The following is a 22,166-nucleotide window of genomic DNA, read 5'->3' on the forward strand; positions in this document are numbered from 1 at the left end:
ACCAGCTCCCTGGGGACACCAGCAGTAGCTCCCTGGGACACCACCAGCTCCCTGGGGATGCTACCAACTACTGGGGACACCACCAGCTCCCTGGGGATGTTACCAACTACTGGGGACACCATCAGCTCCCTGGGGATGTTACCAACTACTGGGGACACCACCAGCTCCCTGGGGACGCTGCCAGCTGCTGGGGACACCACCAGTTCCCATGTTACCCCATGAGCCGGGCGAACCAGCCCGTCCTGCTCCTCACGCCCAGCCCGGAGCTCCTCCCCAGTGCCTCCAGCATGTTCCCTGCGCTTCTCTCCAGAGCTGAAATCCCCCCTGCAGCCAGCGCTGCTGCCTGTCACAACACCGCGACCGCTGGAAAATAGAGCGGCAAGGGATGCTGGAACTGGGGCAGCGCTGGTGGGCACTGGAGAGGCGGCTCGGGTGGAACTGGGGCAGCGCTGGTGGGCGCTGGAGAGGCGGCTCGGGTGGAACTGGGGCAGCGCTGGTGGGCGCTGGAGAGGCGGCTCGGGTGGAACTGGGGCAGCGCTGGTGGGCGCTGGAGAGGCGGCTCGGGTGGAACTGGGGCAGCGCTGGTGGGCGCTGGAGAGGCGGCTCGGGTGGAACTGGGGCAGCGCTGGTGGGCGCTGGAGAGGCGGCTTGGGGAGGGATGCAGGAAACCTGCAACCAGGGACGTCACCGGCCGTGACTCAGCACGGCTCAGCACCCCCTGTCCTCCTGCCTGTCCGTGCCACCGCCGCTCGGTGACAACAGCCAGGACGGGGACACAACAGCCACCGCGTCGCTGTACAAGAGACACAGCAACGAGGAGCAGGGCCCCCCAAAGCCAAACTCCAGCCATGGGCATGGTGTGCGGCAGAACTGGCCTCTGGAGAGGCCTCAAGGGGCTGGGATGGCTCCAAAGGCTCCGACAGAAGGTTTGGAATGGAGCTGGGAGCCTTTGGGACGGCCCTGGATGGGGACGATGGGGCCCGAGGCAGCGCTGAGCACTGGGGAGCGGAGCTGGACCAGGAGCTGCCCTGAGGAGATGCTGCCCCAGACACAGCCACCAGGGACACCCGGTCACAGCATCCCAGGGTGTCAGGGGGTGAAGGGACCTCAAAGCTCATCCAGTGCAGCCCCCCGGAGCAGGAACACCCAGCTGAGGTTCCACAGGAAGGTGTCCAGGGGTTGGAATGTCTGCACAGAAGGAGACTCCACAACCCCCTGGGCAGCCTGGGCCAGGCTCTGCCACCCTCACCCCAACAAGTTGCTTCTCCTCTTCCAGTGGAACCTCCTGTGTTCCAGTTTGCACCCATTGCCCCTTGTCCTGTCCCTGGTTGTCACCAGCAGAGCCTGGCTCCATCCTCCTGACACTCCCCCTTTCCATCTTGATCCCCAGGAATGAGTCCCCCCTCAGTGTCCTCTTGTCCAGCTCCAGAGCCCCAGCTCCCTCAGCCTTTCCTCACACGGGAGATGCTCCACTCCCTCCAGCATCTTGGTGGCTGCGCTGGACTCTCTCCAGCAGTTCCCTGTCCTGCTGGAACTGAGGGGCCACAGCTGGACACAAGATTCCAGGTGTGGTCTCCCCAGGGCAGAGCAGAGGGGCAGGAGAACCTCTCTGACCCACTGACCACCCCCTTCTAACCCCCCCCAGGTACCATTGGCTTCCTGGCCACAAGGGCCAGTGCTGGCTCACGGTCACCCTGCTGTCCCCAGGACCCCCAGCTCCCTTTCCCTACACTGCTCTCGGGGCAAGCCTGGTGCCACATGGGCCAGAGCTGGACAGAAACCACTGTCCTCCCCTCCTGCATCTCCTCACATGAGCCAGAGATGCCCAGGACATCCCCCAAGCCCAGGGGGCACAAACCCCCCGGTCACCAGGCAGAACTCCTTGGGGACCACAAAACATGGGGACAGACACCAGCCCTGCTGACCCCTCCCAGAGCCACCAGGACAGCCCGGCCACCACGTCCCTTACCCAGAACCGTGAAGCACCGGAGCACCTCCGTGTGGTTTTTAACCGTCAGGGGAAGCGCCGGGTCTGCGGGAGCACAGATCTGGTGGAGGAAGAGCCGCGGTGAGCGGTGACACCGGTACGGGGGGTGTCCATACAGGGGGGGTCCGCATGGGGGGTGTCCATACAGGGGGTGTCCGCACGGGGGGTGCCTGCAGGACCCGCCTTGTCCAAACCTGCCCCACCACCCAGCCCGCGTCGTCTCCTCTGGAACCAAATGAGCCAGCCCTGCCAGCTGCTATTGCAATAATTGAGGCTCTTAATTCCATGTACACTAATGCCGCAGCAAGGACAACGTGCACCTGCCTGTTCGGGGCTGTCACAAAGACGCTACAGTCTGTGACCGCCCCAGGGTTGCGGGGTGGGACCAGACACATCCCGCAGCCCCCGAGTTGTCCCTGAGCTGTCCCTCTGCAGCTTTTACCAACCGAAACCCATCGCCAGGCAGCAGCTGCTACAAACGGCACCGTTACTGCAGTGGGTTGTTGCGCGTGGCTTTGGTAAAGCCCTATTTGAAACTACAGCCTCTCTCTGCTGACGCTTCCGAGGCTCAAAGTCAGTTCAAGAGCCGTCAGACTTGCAGGCACGATTGTGAGAGCTGGGTGAGCTCATTTTGGTGTCACAGCGCGACAAGGGCTCCCGCACGCTCCCTGCCTCCCTCATTCTCAAAGAGCAAATCCCTTACAAGGTCCATCATCCCTTACAAGGTCCATCAGCCCTTACAAGGTCCATCGACCCGGAGGGGTTTGTTTTCAATCTGCCGGACAACGGTGCAGCCAGAGCCGCTCTCGCTTTAGACGACTCGACCGGGCATGTGATTCCTTCAACTATCAGAGGCGGGATCCCGGGAGCTGGAGCCAAGAGGTGCGGGGCGACGCGGCCGGGGCGCAGCCCCCCCCGAAACGCCGTGTTGCCCCCAGCGCCCTCCTGAGCGGCTGCTCCTACCTGGGGGTGCAGGGTGCCCAGCAGAGGGTCCAGCTGCACGTCGAGGCTGCGGCTGCCGATGTTGACGGAAGCTTCCAGGATCTGGCAGAGGCTCTGCTCGGGGAGAGCTCGTGGTCAGCGCCGGAGAGCGCTCGGGGACCGGCACCGGGGAGGAGGAGCCCCGGGGATCATGCAGCCAACGCAGAGCAGCATAACCCATCTTATCACAGGACCACGGGTGGTTTGGGCTGGAGGGACATTAGAGCCCCCCCAGTGCCCCCCTGCCATGAGCAGGGACATCTCACAGCTCAGGCTGCTCAGAGCCCCCTCCAGCTCTGGGGTGTCTCAGGGATGGTTCAGCCACCACCGCTCTGGGAACCTGGGCCAGGCTCTCACCACCCTCAGGGCAACAATTCTGATCTCCAGCCTGAATCTCCCTCCTTTAGTTTAAACCATCACCCCTTGCCCTGTCCCAACAAGCCCTGCTGAACAGTCTGTCCCCATCTTTCTTACTGGCCCCTTTTAATCATAGAATCACAGAATCATTTTGGGTGGAAAAGCCCCCCAAGGGACAAGGGGACCAAGTCCAAGTGTTCCCCCACCCCCAGCACTGCCCCCTGTCCTGAGAACCTCGTGTCCGTCTGTCCAGCCCTCCAGGGCTGGTGACTCCAGCACTGCCCTGGGCAGCCTGTTCAATGCCCCACAGCCCTTTGGGGAAGAAATTGTTCCCACATCCAACCTCAACCTCCCCTGGCGCAACTTGAGGCCGTTTCCCCTCGTCCCATCGCTGGTCCCCGGGGAGCAGATCCCGACCCCCGGCCCCCCGCTCACCTTGGAGATGTAAAACGCCTCCGTGTGCTTCTTGTAGAGGCCGAGGATGGCGGGGATGAGCTTGGGGAGCTGCTCCTCCAGCTTGTCTCCGGGCAGCAGGTGGCTCATGGGCCCCAGCGCCTCCACCACGGCCAGGCGCAGCTGCGGGACATGGGGACAGCGTGGGACACGGGGACAGCGTGGGACATGGGGACAGCGTGGGACACGGGGACAGCGTGGGACACGGGGACAGCGTGGGACACGGGGACAGCGTGGGACACGGGGACAGCTGGGACACGGGGACAGCTGGGACACGGGGACAGCTGGGACAGGCCCGGCTCAGCACCGCCCACAGCCGCCCCCCTGCTCGTCCCACGCTTTCTTTTCTAAAAACTATCATTATTTTGTCATTTGGCTGTATTTGGGGATTTAGTTTGGGGTTTTAAGTGTAGGTTTGTGTCTAACAGGGGTGCTACATCTCTCCCCCTTTCGGTCACTCTGCTGGTCCAAAGCCCGGCCCAAAGCCTCTAATTCCTGATAGGAACAGCGCCTAAACCCAAGCAGCAGCACCTAACAGCCACTCCAGTTGGTTTTAGTGTTAACTCTGTGATACAGTTTAAGCTCAGCAAGAAAAAGCTCCTCAACTACTTTGAGTTGGAGCAGTGAGAAATCTCCATCTTTAACAAAGCTCGGTTTTAACTCACGGGAGTGGAAGCGTAAGAGCTTCAAGCGGTGCTGTGGAACGGTACGCACCACCAGAACACTGCGGAACACGCTCAGGTTTTAGTCCAACACCTTGATCCTCTCCTTTGAAGACCATTGACACTGTGGGGTTGGCTCACGCACAGTCCTGGGGCTGCTTTTTCAATCTCTCTTAGCAAATGAAAGCGGGTGGGATTTAAGACGAACCCCCTTAATTAACCCCGAGCTCCCTCCACACCCCGAGCGTGGAGCCACTGCCTCAGGTTCTTTTCCTCTGTGCTGTATTCATCCAAACAGCAGAGCACTACAAAAAATAAGCGCGGCTTAAGCCCTGTTATCGTGCTGTTGGCATCAAGTCCCTGTTAGTCTCCTTTCTTTCACTGCCATTAACCCAAAAATAAGACAGGGTCTTATATCAATTTTTGCTCCAAAACTTATTCCTTTTTGACATGTGCAGCTGCCTGGACACTGTTTAAATTGACTTCTTAATGAGGTGTAACTAGGGCTTATATTTGGAGTAGGGCTTATATTTCGAAAATCCTGAAAAATCAGGCTAGGGCTTATTTTTGGGGTAGGTTTTATTTTCAGGAAAACAGGGTAATTTCTTTAATTCCAACTTGAAGGTGGATAAATGGAGTTTCACCTAAGCTGAAGTGCATATTCATGAATATAGCGGCTTCTAAATGTTCTCAGCATCACAAAGTTAAAAGCCATTTAAATATCTGGTGTAACAGAGGCTCTAAAATGTCACCCTAGCGGACGTGGTGGCACCGAATCCGTGTGGAATGTCACTAAAGCTTTTAAACAGAAGGCACCGCTTTCTGTTGAGACCAAGCACCGTCCTGGCGGGTGGATATTGAGCGTCGGTGTTGGTCTCAATGATCTGAAAGGTCTTTTCCAACCCCAACGAGGCTCCAGGAGCCTCCAGCATCCGCCTGCCCAGGGAACGGGGACACCTCAATGTGTCACAGTGGGCGACGGAGCCACGCTGGTCACTGTGGCACTGCCCAAACTGTCCCCAAAGGGCCACAGAGCCCCCAGCTCTGACGTCCAGCACCGAGTGACACGTCCTGTGCGTGTGGCACATGGGGACAGTGGCAACGCGGGGACAAGGGGACAGCGCCCAGCCCTAAAGCAGAGCCGCGGTGGCTCTTCTGGGGGGGGACGTCCTTACAAAGGGCGCACATAAGCAAAACTCCGGTTTATGGGGAAAAAAATACAATCTGATATCGTGGGTGAGTTGTACTTGAGCCCTCTGTTTAGAGCCATTCACTAGACACGGTACTTGAGGTGCTCAGACAAAATTGTCCTGCCAGTGCTATGGGGGCTGAGTTAACACAAGCTTCTGGGTTATTATTTGAACAAATAATTATGTTCGAGTCAAGTAACTTATCACCACATCATCTTCAGTAAATGCTCAGAGCTTTGGAAACCTCTCAATCTCACTGTTAAGCCTTCTCATGTCTTCTGCTCCCTGTTTATTTTTCTTAGTCCCGGGAGGCTCTGCATTTAATTGTGGTTTTGAAACACAAGGATAAGAAAAGGATAAGAAAAAGTGATAATCTGTATTACCAAGGCCGATGTCACCCCCAACCCCACGCTGGGGGTCCCCCCGTGCCCACCTTGGCCTCGCGGTGCTGGAGCCAGCCGGTGAAGAGCACCTCGTAGGCGCTGAAGAGCTCGTTGGAGAACGTGTCCTTCCTGACCGTGGGGTCCGGCGCCTTGTCCAGGTTGGCCAGGTACTCCTGGATGCTCTCGCTGAAGTGCTGCAGAGCTGCGGGACACGCGCCGCGGGGACGTTTGACACCCGGACGGGACGCTGGTCGGTTCGCGCCCCCCGGGACGTGGACGTTTGATGCGCTGGTTTGCTGGGCAGCGGCTGGACGGACTGCAGATGGGGGGCCCTTACACTTTATGGGGGTCCCTGAGGCTTCATGGGGGTCCCTGAGGCTTTGCAGGGTGCCCAAGGCTTTATGGGGGTCCCTGAGGCTTTGCGGGGTGCCCAAGGCTTTATGGGGGTCCCTGAGGCTTCAGGGGAGTCCCCAAGGCTTCATGGAGGTCCCTGAGGTTTCATGGGGGTCCCCAAGGCTTTATGGGGCTCCCTGAGGCTTTATGGAGGTCCCTGAGGCTTTGTGGGGTGCCCAAGGCTTTGTGGGAGTCCCCAACACATTATGAGGTGCCCAAGGCTTAATAGGAGTCTCCAAGCATTTATGGGGGTCCCCAAGGCTTTGTGAGGGTCCCTGAGGCTTTGCGGGGTGCCCAAGGCTTTATGGGGGTCCCTGAGGCTTTAGGGGAGTCCCCAAAGGCTTTATGGGGCTCCCTGAGGCTTTATGGGGGTCCCTGAGGCTTTAGGGGGGTCCCCTGAGGCTTTAGGGGGGTCCCTGAGGCTTTATGGGGGTCCCTGAGGCTTTGTGGAGGTCCCTGAGGCTTTAGGGGGTACCCAAGACTTTATGGGGGTCCCTGAGGCTTCAGGGGAGTCCCCAAGGCTTTATGGAGTTCCCTGAGGCTTTAGGGGAGTCCCCAGGGCTTTGTGGGGTGCCCAAGGCTTTGTGGGAGTCCCCAACACATTATGAGGTGCCCAAGGCTTAATAGGAGTCTCCAAGAATTTATGGGGGTCCCCGAGGCTTTGTGGGGGTCCCTGAGGCTTTGCGGGGTGCCCAAGGCTTTATGGGGGTCTCTGAGGCTTTAGGGGAGTCCCAAAGGCTTTATGGGGGTCTCTGAGGCTTTGCGGGGTGCCCAAGGCTTTATGGGGGTCCCTGAGGCTTTAGGGGAGTCCCCAAAGGCTTTATGGGGCTCCCTGAGGCTTTATGGGGGTCCCTGAGGCTTTAGGGGGGTCCCCTGAGGCTTTAGGGGGGTCCCCTGAGGCTTTAGGGGGGTCCCTGAGGCTTTGTGGAGGTCCCTGAGGCTTTAGGGGGTACCCAAGACTTTATGGGGGTCCCCGAGGCTTCAGGGGAGTCCCCAAGGCTTTATGGAGGTCCCTGAGGCTTTAGGGGAGTCCCCAGGGCTTTGTGGGGTGCCCAAGGCTTTGTGGGAGTCCCCAACACATTATGAGGTGCCCAAGGCTTAATAGGAGTCTCCAAGAATTTATGGGGGTCCCCGAGGCTTTGTGGGGGTCCCTGAGGCTTTGCGGGGTTCCCAAGGCTTTATGGGGGTCTCTGAGGCTTTAGGGGAGTCCCCAAAGGCTTTATGGGGGTCCCTGAGGCTTTGCGGGGTGCCCAAGGCTTTATGGGGGTCCCTGAGGCTTTAGGGGAGTCCCCAAGGCTTTATGTGGCTCCCTGAGGCTTTATGGGGGTCCCCAAGGCTCTGTGGAGGTCCCTGAGGCTTTGTGGGGTGCCCAAGGCTTTATGGGGGTCCCTGAGGCTTTAGGGGAGTCCCCAGGGCTTTATGGGGTGCCCAAGGCTTTGTGGGAGTCCCCAACACATTAGGAGGTGCCCAAGGCTTTATAGGAGTCTCCAAGAATTTATAGGGGTCCCCGAGGCTTCACAGGGCTCCCCGAGGCTTTGTGGGCTGCCCAAGGGTTTATGGTGGTCACTGATGCTTTATGGGGGTCCCTGAGGCTTCATGGGGTGCCCAAGGCTTTGTGGGGGTCCCTGACACCTTAGGAGGTGCCCGAGGCTTTAAGGAGGTCCCCAAGGCTTCACAGGGGTCCCCAAGATTTTATGGGGGTCCCCGAGGCTTCATGGGAGTCCCCAAGACTTCATGGGGGTCCCTGAGACTTTGTGGGGTGCCCAAGGCTTTATGGAAGTACCCAAGACTTTATGGGGGTCCCCGAGGCTTCAGGGGAGTCCCCAAGGCTTCATGGAGGTCCCTGAGGCTTTAGGGAGGTCCCTGAGGTTTCATGGGGGTCCCCAAGGCTTTATGGGGTGCCCAAGGCTTTGTGGGGGTCCCTGACGCATTAAGAGGTGCCCAAGGCTTTATGGAGGTCCTCAAGACTTTAGGGGGGTCCCCAAGGCTTCATGGCGGTCCCTAAGACTTTAGGGGAGGCCCAAGGCTTGATGGGGCTCCCCAAAGCTTTATGGGGGTGCCCAAGGGTTTATGGTGGTCACTGATTCTTTATGGGGGTCCCTGAGACTTTATGCGGTTCCAAGGCTTTGTGGGGGTCCCTGATGCCTTATGAGGTGCCCAAGGCTTTATGGGGTCCCCAAGACTTTATGGGGCTCCCTGAGGCTCCAGGGGGTCCCGGCACAGCTGAGGGGTCACCTGTCACTGAGCAGCCCTGAGCCGGCAGCTCCCGAGGCCGCAGACGCCCACCCGGTTTCACTCCAGGAACGCTCTGGAGGCACCAAACGGGCTCCAGATTGGGCAGCTCCGGCGCCGGCTGCTGCTCCCGATGCTCAGTGTGAACGAGCCCCGCGCTGCCGCTTTGGCCCGGCCCTTCGGGGCAGCTCCGGCAGCACCGCAAACCCGACCTGGCTGCCCCATCCGCCCCCCGGCCCCGCACACCCGTCTGTCCGTCCCTCCGCTCCATCCAGCCCATCCCCAGGTCCCCATCACCTCCCCGCGCTGCGGGTGCTCCCTTCTTTATCTCTTAATGCACAGCGAGGCTCTTGCAGCTTCCGCGCCCTTCGTTAGCCGTTTCTTAACGAGGAAGCAACCTCGGGCTTGCAAAACCCACGCTGTGCCGCCAACCCAGCGCCGTGGGTGCCGGGGTCACCGCGGCCACGAGCGGCGGGGGACGCGCGAGGGGACGGGACGCAGCCTGTGCAAGGGGGGGGCACCGCTGGGACCCCCGGCCCAACAGCACCCAGGAAGGGGCTGCGGCACCCATAGGACACCCAGGGGACTGAGCTGTCCCTCCGAGCGGGAGCCCGATCCCTCATGCCAAGAGACCCTTGAGGTGCTGGAGCGAGTGGAGAGAAGGGAGCGGAGCTGGTGAGGGGCTGGAGCACAAGGGTGATGGAGACTGAGGGACCTGGGGGTTCAGCTGGAGAACAGGAGCTGAGGGGAGACCTTCTGATCTCTGAACTGCCTGAAAGGAGCTTGGAGCCAGGGGGGTCGGGCTCTGCTCCCCAGGAACAAGCGCCAGGAGCAGAGGAAACGGCCTCAAGTTGCCCAGGGGAGGTTGAGGTTGGATGTGGGAACAATTTCTTCCCCAAAGGGCTGTGGGGCATTGAACAGGCTGCCCAGGGCAGTGCTGGAGTCACCAGCCCTGGAGGGCTGGACAGACGGACGGACACGAGGTTCCCAGGACAGGGGGCAGGGACAGGGTGGGTTGTGGTTGGACTCAATCTTGAGGGGCTTTTCCAACGAAATGACTCAATGATCCCTCACCCCGATGGGACCAAGCGGCCCCACAGCCCCTGAGGATGTGGGGTGACTCAAGGACACTCCGGCTCCCCGTGCTGAGCACGAGCCCCATGCGCCCACGCTATCGCAGCCAGAGGAGGAGGGTGAGGAGGAAGGTCCCGGCCCTGCCGCCCCGTTCACCGCATACACTGCCAAAGCCTCCGCTGGGGTTTATTTTCAGCCCGGGCCGGTCCCAGATGCTGAGTCACCCGCTGACCTTGTCCCGCAGCCAGAGAATCTCATCACATGCCGCCTCCTCCTCCTCCTCACACCTTGGTGCAGAGGGGGTGCAATCCAGTCCCGTTCTCACCCCGTCTCTGCGCTGTGCTCAAACACGCAGGTTTAGTTAAACCTTCCTAAAGCTCCTGCGAGCAGTTTGTCACCACAGGGGTGAGCCTGCCCGGCCAAAGCGGCTCCTCCCAGCACACACAAGGGCAACGGGCGACATCACGCCCGGCTTTGGGATTTTTGGTTGGGTTTGGGTTTTGTTTTCAAAGGGTCCTGGCCAGGAGCCCGGGGAGCAGCCGCTCCAGCAGCCAGAGTGGATCCCCTGTCGACAGACAGCCAGATCACCCAGAGCAGTGGATCTCCCGTCTATAGATGCATAACTGCATCTGTGATCACCCAGAGCAGCGGATCTCCCATCTATAGCCGTGTAACTGCATCCGTGATCACCCAGAGCAGCGGATCTCCCATCTATAGCCGTGTAACTGCATCCGTGATCACCCAGAGCAGCGGATCTCCCATCTATAGCCGTGTAACTGCATCCGTGATCACCCAGAGCAGCGGATCTCCCATCTATAGACGTGTAACTGCATCCGTGATCACCCATGGCAGCAGATCTCCCATCTATAGACGTGTAACTGCATCCGTGATCACCCATGGCAGCAGATCTCCCATCTATAGACATGTAACTGCATCCGTGATCACCCACAGCAGCAGATCTCCCATCTATAGATGTGTAACTGTATCCGTCATCACCCACGGCAGCAGATCTCCCATCTATAGATGTGTAACTGTATCCGTGATCACCCACAGCAGCAGATCTCCCATCTATAGACATGTAACTGCATCCGTGATCACCCAGAGTGGATCTCCTGTCTACAAACATGTAACTGCATCCATGATCTCCCATCTATAGACATGTAACTGCATCTGTGATCTACCGTCTATAGACGTGTAACTGCATCCGTGATCACCCACAGCAGCAGATCTCCCATCTATAGATGTGTAACTGCATCTGTGATCACCCACGGCAGCAGATCTCCCATCTATAGATGTGTAACTGCATCCATGATCACCCAGAGCAGCGGATCTCCCATCTATAGATGTGTAACTGCATCCGTGATCACCCAGAGCAGCGGATCTCCCATCTATAGATGTGTAACTGCATCCGTGATCACCCAGAGTGGATCTCCCGTCTATAGACATGTAACTGCATCCATGATCACCCATGGCAGCAGATCTCCCATCTATAGACATGGAACTGCATCCCTGATCACCCAGAGTGGATCTCTCGTCTACAGACATGTAACTGCATCCATGATCACCCACAGCAGCAGATCTCTCATCTATAGACATGGAACTGCATCCGTGATCACCCAGAGTGGATCTCCTGTCTATAAACATGTAACTGCATCCGTGATCACCCAGAGCAGCAGATCTCCCGTCTATAAACATATACCCGCATCCACGACCACCTGCAGCAGCAGATCTCCCATCTATAAATCCATCTATCAATCTCCCATCTATAAATCCAACCTATAAACCATCTATAAATCCACGATCACCCACAACCCCCTGAGCTGGCAACACCAACAACCCCAGGGCCAAGCCAGCGCCGGTCTGGGCCTGACCCAGGAGGATGCGCGGCGCTCAGAGCTCGGCTTTGGGAGGACACGGCAGGGCCGGACCTGCTCTGAGCTGGGCCCAACAGGACAAGAGCAGCTTAGGGATCAAAATGGCAGCCCCAGGGATGGTGGGATCACCTCAGGACAAGAAACCCTTGAGGTGCTGGAGCGAGTGGAGAGAAGGGAGCGGAGCTGGTGAGGGGCTGGAGAACAAGGGTGATGGAGACTGAGGGACCTGGGGGGTTCAGCTGGAGAACAGGAGCTGAGGGGAGACCTTCTGATCTCTGAACTGCCTGAAAGGAGCTTGGAGCCAGGGGGGTCGGGCTCTGCTCCCCAGGAACAAGCGCCAGGAGCAGAGGAAACGGCCTCAAGTTGCCCAGGGGAGGTTGAGGTTGGATGTGGGAACAATTTCTTCCCCAAAGGGCTGTGGGGCATTGAACAGGCTGCCCAGGGCAGTGCTGGAGTCACCAGCCCTGGAGGGCTGGACAGACGGACACGAGGCTCTGAGGACAGGGGGCAGTGCCGGTGTGGGTTATGGTTGGACTCGGTGATCTCGAGGGTCTTTTCCACCCGGACCCCGCTGTGCCGCAGCCCCGCTGCACCAGCTCTCAGCAGCCCAGCCCACAGGGCTCCAGCGCCATGAGAGGCCCCGGGACATCCTGCCCGCCCCGAGCGCCACATCCTGAAACTGGCCGATAACAACCACAGAAGTGGGTTTGGCGAGCGCTGCCCGGCACCCTGATCTCCCTTGGCACAACAAAGGGCCAGCCTGGCTTAGATCAGCACGTCCCTCCTTCTGTCCACCCGCCACCTCCACCACGTCCTCCTGTCCGGAGGAGACGGCGCAGGACACCGGGACCCCCCGGGCCATGAAACTGGAGCGAGTGGGATCACACAGGGACAGAGAAGGACTTTTGCATGATCCCGGTGACCCAGAGGTTCCTGCCCACAGCCACACGGGTCCCTGCTCCCAAACACGCAGGAAAGGTCCGGCCGAGCCCGTTCCCAACCCTGCCCGCCGTTCCTCCTTCTCCAGCGGGGAAACACCTCCTATGGCACATCCGCAAACCCCAGCGGGCTCCGGAGGCGCAGAGCAGCCCTTACCGTAGCAGAAGACAGACTTCATGTGGTCCTGCTTGGCCATCCCCAGCATGGGCAGCATCGTCCCCAGGATGGAGTTGAGAAAAGGCACCATCCCGAACACTGGGGAGGGACGGGAGGGGGTCAGCAGCGCCGACACACGAGGGGAACCGCGCGGGCACCCCAAGAAACGCGGCTCGCGGCGGCCAGGAGCCCCGTTTTCACAGAATGACAATTGGTTTGGGTTGGAGGGACATCAGAGCCCCCCCAGTGCCCCCCCTGCCATGAGCAGGGACATCTCACAGCTCAGGGTGCTCAGAGCCCCGTCCAGCCTGGCCTGGGGTGTCTCAGGGATGGTTCATCCACCACTGCTCCGGGAACCTGGGCCAGGCTCTCACCACCCTCAGCGTGACAAATTAATCTTTATATCCAGCCTGAATCTCCCTCCTTTAGTTTAAACCATCACCCCTTGTCTTATCACATCAGACCCTGCTCCAAACTCTGCCCCCATTTTTCTCATGAGCCCCTTTTAAGTCCATAACGGCCACACTAAGGTCTCCCCGGAGCTTCTGCCCCCCAGGCCGAACCCCCATCTCTCTGATTCTTTCTCCCCCGAGCTCCTTCGCCGATCGAGCGCCCCCGTTGCTCAGCAGCAGCGTCTGAGCCGCGAGGCCCCGCGCAGCCTGTTTGGAAGCGCACACCCCGCAGAGCCGTTGGGGTGCGGGTGAACCCCACCCCCCGCAGCACCCACACCCCCGCGGCGCCCGCTCACCGTTGGCCGCGGCGAGGTTGGCGAAGGTCTGCACCACGAAGTAGTGCGGCAGGATCCCCGGCTGGAACTTGCTGAGCACCTCCTCCATCACCTTGTTGATGAAGCGCTGCCCCACGGCCACCAGCACGCTGCTGGCGGCTTGTTGCCAGTCCCGGATCACATCCTGCCGCGGACGGGGAACGGCGTCGGGACAGACACACGGACGCCGCCGCGGACCGGGCGGGACGAACGGCGGGCTCCGGGTTCAGATGGACCCCTCGCCCCCCGCTCCAGCACCCGCCGCCTGCCCAGGGGCTTCTCAGCACCCCAATCTGGTTTGGCTGCGTTCACACGCTCTGCTGGAAGAAACCCCTCCGCAAAGCATCCTCATCGCTCCCCATAGAGGAACGCAGCCCGAACCCCTCCCCTGCTCCTTGCTCCCCGCCATGTGGCACAGAACCAGCTCTTCCCGTCCCCAAAAGGGTCCTGGTCACTGCGCTGCACCCAGACACGCAGCATCCACCGCACCAACAGCATCGGGGCAGCGGGGGCCCGGCCGAGACCCCCGGCTCGTACCTTCGACTTGGTCATTTCGTTAGACGCCAGGAAGATAACGACCTTCGCTGTGCTCTTGTCCAAGAGCGCAATGTTGTTCCTCACCACGGTCTCCATCGCCTTCAGGATGATGACGCGGTGCGGGTAGGCGAGCTGGAACGGGACCGGGAGAGCTGGTCAGGCCAGGTGGGCTGCGCCATGGCCACCAAAACATGATGGACCCCACATGGAGCTGCTGTGGTGGGCACTGGGGGGGCCAAACCTGAACCCTGCGGGGGTCAAACCCGAACCCTGGGGTCCCCTCACGCCAAGAAACCCTTGAGGTGCTGGAGCGAGTGGAGAGAAGGGAGCGGAGCTGCTGAGGGGCTGGAGCACAAGTGTGATGGAGACTGAGGGACCTGGGGGTTCAGCTGGAGAACAGGAGCTGAGGGGAGACCTTCTGATCTCTGAACTGCCTGAAAGGAGCTTGGAGCCAGGGGGGTCGGGCTCTGCTCCCCAGGAACAAGCGCCAGGAGCAGAGGAAACGGCCTCAAGTTGCCCAGGGGAGGTTGAGGGTGGATGTGGGAACAATTTCTTCCCCAAAGGGCTGTGGGGCATTGAACAGGCTGCCCAGGGCAGTGCTGGAGTCACCAGCCCTGGAGGGCTGGACAGACGGACATGAGGTTCTCAGGACAGGGGGCAGGGACAGGGTGGGTTATGGTTGGACTCCATGACCTTGAGGGGCTTTTCCTCACCCGCCGGTTCCAGCGCCGCACCCCGGACCCCCCTCAACCCACCCCCGGCGCCCCCACCTTGTCGTGCTGCCGCAGGTACTCGTCGCAGGCGTTGAGAATCTCCTCGGGCTCCGACGCCCCCAGCTCGCACAGCGCCTTGTAGATCTGCTCCTGCACCAGCGGCGCCTTGTCCGTCGTGGCGTCCATCAGCGTCGTGGCGAGTCCTGGGCAGAACGGGCACATGGCAGAGATTCTGCCCCCCCGGACACCCCCGGACCCACCGGGACAAAGAGCCGCCCAAGGGTGTTTCCACCCGTCCTTCCACCAGCCCCGTGCGGCTCAATTAAACCTCACCGGCCCTTTTGTTTCCTGCTCAACCAGCACCTTCCTGGGGGCTCAGCCCCCCAATAACTCACTGTTAACTCAACGCCCCTGTGCGCGCCCTTCCCTACCCCACGGGCTCCTTCATCCCCACCATCCTCATCCCCGAGCTGGGCTGCCTGTCCCACGGGTGCGTTTGAACCGCAGACCCTCCAGATATCGCTTTGGCACCGCGGTGCTGAGCATCCTCCCGGTGCCCGGAGCCGCGGTGACCGCGGCTCCGGGCACCGGGAGGACGCTCGGCACCGCGGTGACCGCGGCTCCGGGCACCGGGAGGACGCTCGGCACCGCGGTGACCGCGGCTCCGGGCACCGGGAGGATCTCGGCACCTCGGTGACCGCGGCTCCGGGCACCGGGAGGATCTCGGCACCTCGGTGACCGCGGCTCCGGGCACCGGGAGGACGCTCGGCACCGCGGTGACCGCGGCTCCGGGCACCGGGAGGATGCTCAGCACCCAAGGTTTGGGAGCCGGGACAGGCAGCGGCTCAGGGGACGGGCGCTCCTCATTAGGGCCGTGTCGTAACAAGCTTAATTAGCTCCAGAGCAGGCCAAGGCTGCACGTGGCCTCCGCGACACCACGGCCGCTCATCCGAGGATGCGGCTTCACGTGGGGACACCGAGATCTGTGGGACACCCGGCACCGAGGGGGCAGCACCCGGGGCGCATGGGAAGGTGCCAGCAGGCAGGAGGAGCTGCTGTCTGTCCGTCTGTCCCACACGGTCCCACCCACAGCCCAAAGCCACCACCGGGGTCTCATTTCCCAAGGTTGGGGGATCACGGAGACGCTGGTCCCACAGTCACGGTGAAGCCACCGTGAGCTGGTGCTGCTGGGGAGGGGGATCCTTGTGCCCCCCCCCATCCCACCCTGGGGCTCCAGAAACCAGAATATTCGTTATTAAAAAAACAAACCAACAAACCCCAGCGATTCATTTCCAAGCTGGCTGGGATTCATTTAGGAAACGCACAAGGGTTTAGAGCAGTTTAGCGACTATTTAAGCTCATGCAATTTGCAGCAAAGCCAAGGCCCGAGATTAATTTCTAGGGCAGGGAATTACTGCGCGGGGAGAACCGCTCCCTCCCCCCCGGCACCGCGGGGGCACTTGGGCTTGATTAGCGCCAGTGCGCTCCCGGCCGGCCCCATGGCGCAGAACCGCGGTGCCGGAGCCGGTGACGGCGCCGGAGGAGCAGCCGGGGCGCCCGTACTCACGTTTGACCCGTGACTCCGTCATGCTCCGTGTCCTCAGCCTCCCGGCCAGCAGAAGGCAGGCGGCGGCGTCCCCCGGCCCCGGGAGCCCCGGTGAACCTATTTTCACGCGCTGCCTTGGCTCCCCCGAGGACGCTGCTCGCGGCGCTGGAGCCGCTCTACGGCAGCCCTGGGCGCGGTGGAGCGCCGGCTCCGGGCAGGCGGGGGCACCGCGCTCCCATGGGTGCCGGCACCGTGCTGCAGAGCCGGGGAGCCGGGCGCCGCTCCCTCTGCTGCACCTGCGGACGGGACAGCGATCGGCAGCGGAAAACGGCTCTTCCCACGGGGAACCACGACCCCCAGGTTCGGCGGGATGGCGCTGGCTGGCGAGACCCCGGTGGGCACCCGGTAACGAGGCCACGGTGAGCGCCCCGTTAACAAACCCCAGGTGTGCACCCCATTAACAAACACCAGGTGGCCCCCCATTAATGAACCCCACGTGAGCACGCCATTAATGAACTCCCGGTGGGCGCCCCATTGACGACCCCCATGCCGGGGCCGTGCTCCAGATTTGTGTCCCCAAAGCCGCGGTGAGGAGCGCGGGAGCGGCGCCTCCAGCAGCCACGCCTGGCAAAGCCGGGCTTAAACCCGCCCGCCCGCCCGGCCCAGCCGGGCCCAGCCGGCAGCGAGACGAGCTTTGGGGGGGACATTTCAGACTTTTCCCGCGGCCGCCGGGGGATCCGGGGAACGGCGCCCCCGTAGGCCCCGCAGCGCCCCCGCTCGGCCGGGAACGGGCAGCCCCGCGCCCCCCGGCCCGGTGCCCCGAACCCCGCACTCACCGCCCGGCCGGGACCGCTCAGCGCCCTCCGCCGCTTCCGGGTGCGCACGCCCTATGGCCACGCCCCAATTTCCAGAGGGCCACGCCCCCTCGGCTAAGACCCCGCCCCGCATGGGCGGTGGCTCGCGCGCATGCGCACGGAGGGGAGGGCGCCGTGGCCGCGCGGCTCCGCCAGGGGGCGCGGGTGGCGGGGTGGGGTCCCCAAAACAGGAACACCCGGGGGTCCCTCCCTGTCCCCGTGTCCCCCACGCGAGGCCGTGGGTCCCGCCCGGGAGACAGCGTGTGTGTCGCCCCCCCCCACGCCGCGCTGGGGAGGGTGGGGCAGCGCGAGGCACCTGGAGGGACTCCGGGGTGTCCCCAAGCGTGGGGCTGGGACACGGGTGTCCCACAGTGGGGACCCCCAGCCAGACACGTCCCACAGGTGGAGACACCCACCCAAGTGTGTCCCGCAGCGGGGAGCCCCCGGCCCCATCCCCAACTTCCACCCGTGGCACCCATAGATGGAGACCCCCACCCAGGGGGTCCCACAGCAGGGACCCCCACCCAGGGTGTCCCACACAAGGGGACCCCCACCCAGCCTCACCCCTGCCCCCCCAGCACGACACACGCTGCAGCTGGGGACCCCCACCCCTCCCCACCCTGTCCCCCCTCCACGATGTCACCACCAGCCCATGGGGGGACATGGGCTCCCTCCAGGGACCCACACAGGGACCCAGGGGTACCTGGGTACCCCCCCACGGGAGGGGATCGACACCCTGGGACCCCCAGTGGCACCAACACGGGGAATCAGCCCCCAGACCCCCGGGTACCCCATACAGGACGGGGATCAGCCCCCAGACCCCCGGGTGCCCCATCCAGGAGGGGGATCAGCCCCCAGACCCCCCGGGTGCCCCATACAGGAGGGGGATCAGCCCCCAGACCCCCGGGTGCCCCATACAGGAGGGGGATCAGCCCCCAGACCCCCGGGTACCCCATACAGGACGGGGATCAGCCCCCAGACCCCCGGGTGCCCCATCCAGGAGGGGGATCACGAGGGTGGGTGGGGGGTGAGCTTGTGCCCCCCTGCAGCACCCATGGCCGGGGCAGGAGGAGGGGACCCGCGGTGACAGTGACAGTGACAGACCGGAGCCCACCCCCCCCAGCGCCCCTCACCCTCCCTTGGGGGCCACCGCAGTTTTGGGCCAGAAACCTTTTATTTTGCGAGTCACGTTGCGGCAGCCCTGGCGGGAGCCCGTGCAGCAGTGGGGCAGCCCCACGGCGGGGGGGCAGGGGGCAGCACCCCCTGCGCGTCTCAGCCTCATCCCAGGGCAGAGCTGGGGGGATGAGGGGCGCTGTGCCCCCAGGACCCCAAATTCGCTCCCCAGCAGCAGGGAGGAGCGGGGGGGGTCGGATTGTCCCTGCAGGTCCCCGGTGTCCCGGCTGGGGGGGCCGGGCCGGCAGCCCCTCCCCGTGGGGGCTCCGGGGGGTGCGCCGTGGAGCCCCGCGCCGCCCGCTGCTCTTCCTCCCGCCAGCGCTCCTCCTCCTGGCGGTCCAGGCGCTGCAGCTGCTGCTCCACGTCCTCGGGGACCGTCACCTCCAGCAGGTTCTCCAGCCCCGGCCCGGGCTCGTCCCCGATCAGCACCTTTGGCCCGGGAGGGTGACGGGTTGGTGGGACCCCCACCCACGGCCCCACAGCCCCGTGGGGAGCGAAGAGAGAGCCTGGGAGCAGCTCTGCACCCCGGGACCCTGCTGTCCCCACCAGGGACACAACTGCCCCCTTGGGGAGCCTCCTGGCCCCCCAGAGCCCTTCTGTCCCACCCAGGACCCTCCTGTCCCCTCCCAGGGACCCTCCTGTCCCCCCAGGGACCCAGCCGCCCCACCTGGGGATCCTGCTGTCCCCTCAGGACCATGCTGTCCCCACCAAGGGACCCTGCTGCCCACCTTGGGGACCCAGATGCCTCACCAGGCCCCTCCTGTCCCCTCCAGGGACCCAGCCACCCCCCTTGGGGACCCTGCTGTCCCCCCCAAGGGACACAGCTGCCCCCCCTGGGGACCCTCCTGTCCCCCCAGAACCCTTCTGTTCCCCCCAGACCCCTCCTGTCCCCACCCAGCGACCCAGCCACCCCCCCTGGGGACCCTGCTGTCCCCCCAGAACCCTCCTGTCCCTCCCAGGACCCCCTGCTGTCCCTGCCAGGGACCCAGCCAACCCCCTGGGGATCCTGCTGTCCCCCCAGAACCCTCCTGTCCCCACCCAGGACCCTGCTGTCCCCTCCCAGGGACCCAGCTGCCCCCCTTGGGGATCCTCCTGTCCCCCCCAGGACCCTCCTGTCCCCACCAGGGACCCAGCCACCCCCCTTGGGGATCCTCATGTCCCCTCAGGACTCTGCTGTCCCCCCAGGGACCCAGCTGCCCCCCCTGGGGATCCTGCTGCCCCCCCAGAACTCTCCTGTACCCCCCCAGGGACCCAGCCGCCCCCCCTGGGGATCCTGCTGTCTCCCCCCAGGACCCTGCTGTCCCCGCCCAGGGACTCAGCTGCGCCCCCTGGGGGTCCTGCTGTCCCCCCAGAACCCTCCTGTCCCCCCCCAGGACCCTGCTGTCCCCTCCCAGGGACCCAGATGCCCCCCTTGGGGGTCCTGCTGTCCCCCCAGAACCCTCCTGTCCCCCCCTAGGACCCTGCTGTCCCCTCCCAGGGACCCAGCTGCTCCTGTTGGGGACCCTCCTGTTCCCTCCAGGGACCCAGCCCCCCCAGCTGGGGATCCTGCTGTCCCCCCCAGAACCCTGCTGTCCCCTCCAAGGGACCCAGCTGCCCCCCTTGCGGATCCTGCTGTCCCCTCTCAGGACCCTGCTGTCCCCCCAGAACCCTCCTGTACCTCTCAGGACCCTGCTGTCCCCCCAGAACCCTCCTGTACCTCTCAGGACCCTGCTGTCCCCTCCCAGGGACCCAGCCAACCCCCTGGGGATCCTGCTGTCCCCCCAGAACCCTCCTGTCCCCCCCCAGGACCCTGCTGTCCCCTCCCAGGGACCCAGCTGCCCCCCTTGGGGATCCTGCTGCCCCCCCAGAACCCTCCTGTACCCCCCCAGGGACCCAGCCGCCCCGCCTGGGGATCCTGCTGTCTCCCCCCAGGACCCTGCTGTCCCCTCCCAGGGACTCCGCTGCGCCCCCTGGGGATCCTGCTGTCCCCCCAGAACCCTCCTGTCCCCCCCCAGGACCCTGCTGTCCCCTCCCAGGGACCCAGATGCCCCCCCTGGGGATCCTGCTGTCCCCCCAGAACCCTCCTGTCCCCGCCCAGGACCCTGCTGTCCCCTCCCAGGGACCCAGCTGCCCCCCTTGGGGGTCCTGCTGTCCCCCCAGAACCCTCCTGTCCCCACCCAGGACCCTGCTGTCCCCTCCCAGGGACCCAGCTGCCCCCCTTGGGGATCCTCCTGTCCCCCCCAGGACCCTCCTGTCCCCACCAGGGACCCAGCCACCCCCCTTGGGGATCCTCATGTCCCCTCAGGACTCTGCTGTCCCCCCAGGGACCCAGCTGCCCCCCCTGGGGATCCTGCTGCCCCCCCAGAACTCTCCTGTACCCCCCCAGGGACCCAGCCGCCCCCCCTGGGGATCCTGCTGTCTCCCCCCAGGACCCTGCTGTCCCCGCCCAGGGACTCAGCTGCGCCCCCTGGGGGTCCTGCTGTCCCCCCAGAACCCTCCTGTCCCCCCCCAGGACCCTGCTGTCCCCTCCCAGGGACCCAGATGCCCCCCTTGGGGGTCCTGCTGTCCCCCCAGAACCCTCCTGTCCCCCCCTAGGACCCTGCTGTCCCCTCCCAGGGACCCAGCTGCTCCTGTTGGGGACCCTCCTGTTCCCTCCAGGGACCCAGCCCCCCCAGCTGGGGATCCTGCTGTCCCCCCCAGAACCCTGCTGTCCCCTCCAAGGGACCCAGCTGCCCCCCTTGTGGATCCTGCTGTCCCCTCTCAGGACCCTGCTGTCCCCCCAGAACCCTCCTGTACCTCTCAGGACCCTGCTGTCCCCCCAGAACCCTCCTGTACCTCTCAGGACCCTGCTGTCCCCTCCCAGGGACCCAGCCAACCCCCTGGGGATCCTGCTGTCCCCCCAGAACCCTCCTGTCCCCCCCCAGGACCCTGCTGTCCCCTCCCAGGGACCCAGCTGCCCCCCTTGGGGATCCTGCTGCCCCCCCAGAACCCTCCTGTACCCCCCCAGGGACCCAGCCGCCCCGCCTGGGGATCCTGCTGTCTCCCCCCAGGACCCTGCTGTCCCCTCCCAGGGACTCCGCTGCGCCCCCTGGGGATCCTGCTGTCCCCCCAGAACCCTCCTGTCCCCCCCCAGGACCCTGCTGTCCCCTCCCAGGGACCCAGATGCCCCCCCTGGGGATCCTGCTGTCCCCCCAGAACCCTCCTGTCCCCGCCCAGGACCCTGCTGTCCCCTCCCAGGGACCCAGCTGCTCCTGTTGGGGACCCTCCTGTCCCCTCCAGGGACCCAGCCCCCCCGGCTGGGGGTCCTGCTGTCCCCTCTCAGGACCCTGCTGTCCCCCCAGAACCCTCCTGTACTCCCCAGGACCCTGCTGTCCCCACCCAGGGACCCAGCCGCCCCCCCTGGGGATCCTGCTGTCCCCCCAGAACCCTCCTGTCCCCCCCAGGACCCTGCTGTCCCCTCCCAGGGACCCAGATGTCCCCCTTGGGGGTCCTGCTGTCCCCCCAGAACCCTCCTGTCCCCCCCCAGAACCCTGCTGTCCCCTCCCAGGGACCCAGCTGCCCCCCTTGGGGATCCTCCTGTCCCCCCCAGGACCCTCCTGTCCCCACCAGGGACCCAGCTGCCCTCCCTGGGGATCCTGCTGTCCCCCCCAGGACCCCGCCCAGCAGCGCCCACCGGGGGGAGGGGGAAACAAAGAGGGGGAGGGGAGGCCGCGCTCCGGGAGGGGCGGGGGGGGAATAATTACTGAGCGCGGGTCAAAGGGGGGAGGTAGCGCGGCGCCTTGCGCATGCGCACTGCCAGGCACCGGGCGGGCGTCGGCGCGCTGCGCATGCGCAAAAGCACGCATGGTGGACTGCCGGCACACCGCAGCCGGCTCGACACAAGCGCGCATGCGCACTGCCAGGCACTGGGCTGGCGT

The 22,166-nt window shown here is 63.7% G+C and overlaps 1 protein-coding gene across 4 annotated transcripts in view; it reads right to left on the reverse strand.

Annotated features, from left to right (window-relative positions):
• The window catches only part of MROH1 (maestro heat like repeat family member 1), a 73,222-nt gene extending 56,097 nt beyond the window's left edge, over positions 1 to 17,125 (reverse strand). For 3 of the 4 annotated variants that reach the window (XM_082043967.1, XM_082043966.1, XM_082043964.1), the window contains exons 1-10: positions 17,080 to 17,125; positions 16,265 to 16,539; positions 14,755 to 14,900; positions 13,985 to 14,116; positions 13,430 to 13,592; positions 12,682 to 12,780; positions 6,064 to 6,215; positions 3,761 to 3,901; positions 2,951 to 3,043; positions 1,970 to 2,048 (exon numbers count right to left, since the gene is read on the reverse strand). In XM_082043967.1, coding sequence (XP_081900093.1) covers positions 1,970 to 2,048; positions 2,951 to 3,043; positions 3,761 to 3,901; positions 6,064 to 6,215; positions 12,682 to 12,780; positions 13,430 to 13,592; positions 13,985 to 14,116; positions 14,755 to 14,900; positions 16,265 to 16,286 — 1,027 coding nt within the window. In that variant the 5' untranslated portion in view covers positions 16,287 to 16,539; positions 17,080 to 17,125. Of the gene's footprint in view, positions 1 to 1,969; positions 2,049 to 2,950; positions 3,044 to 3,760; positions 3,902 to 6,063; positions 6,216 to 12,681; positions 12,781 to 13,429; positions 13,593 to 13,984; positions 14,117 to 14,754; positions 14,901 to 16,264; positions 16,624 to 17,079 lie in introns of all 4 variants that reach the window. The other variant, XM_082043965.1, reaches the window with a different exon arrangement.
• Positions 17,126 to 22,166: the final 5,041 nt, after the last annotated feature.

This window comes from Streptopelia decaocto (genome assembly GCF_964273445.1).
Source record: "Streptopelia decaocto genome assembly, chromosome: 2".
In the NCBI taxonomy this organism is placed as follows: Eukaryota; Metazoa; Chordata; class Aves; order Columbiformes; family Columbidae; genus Streptopelia; species Streptopelia decaocto.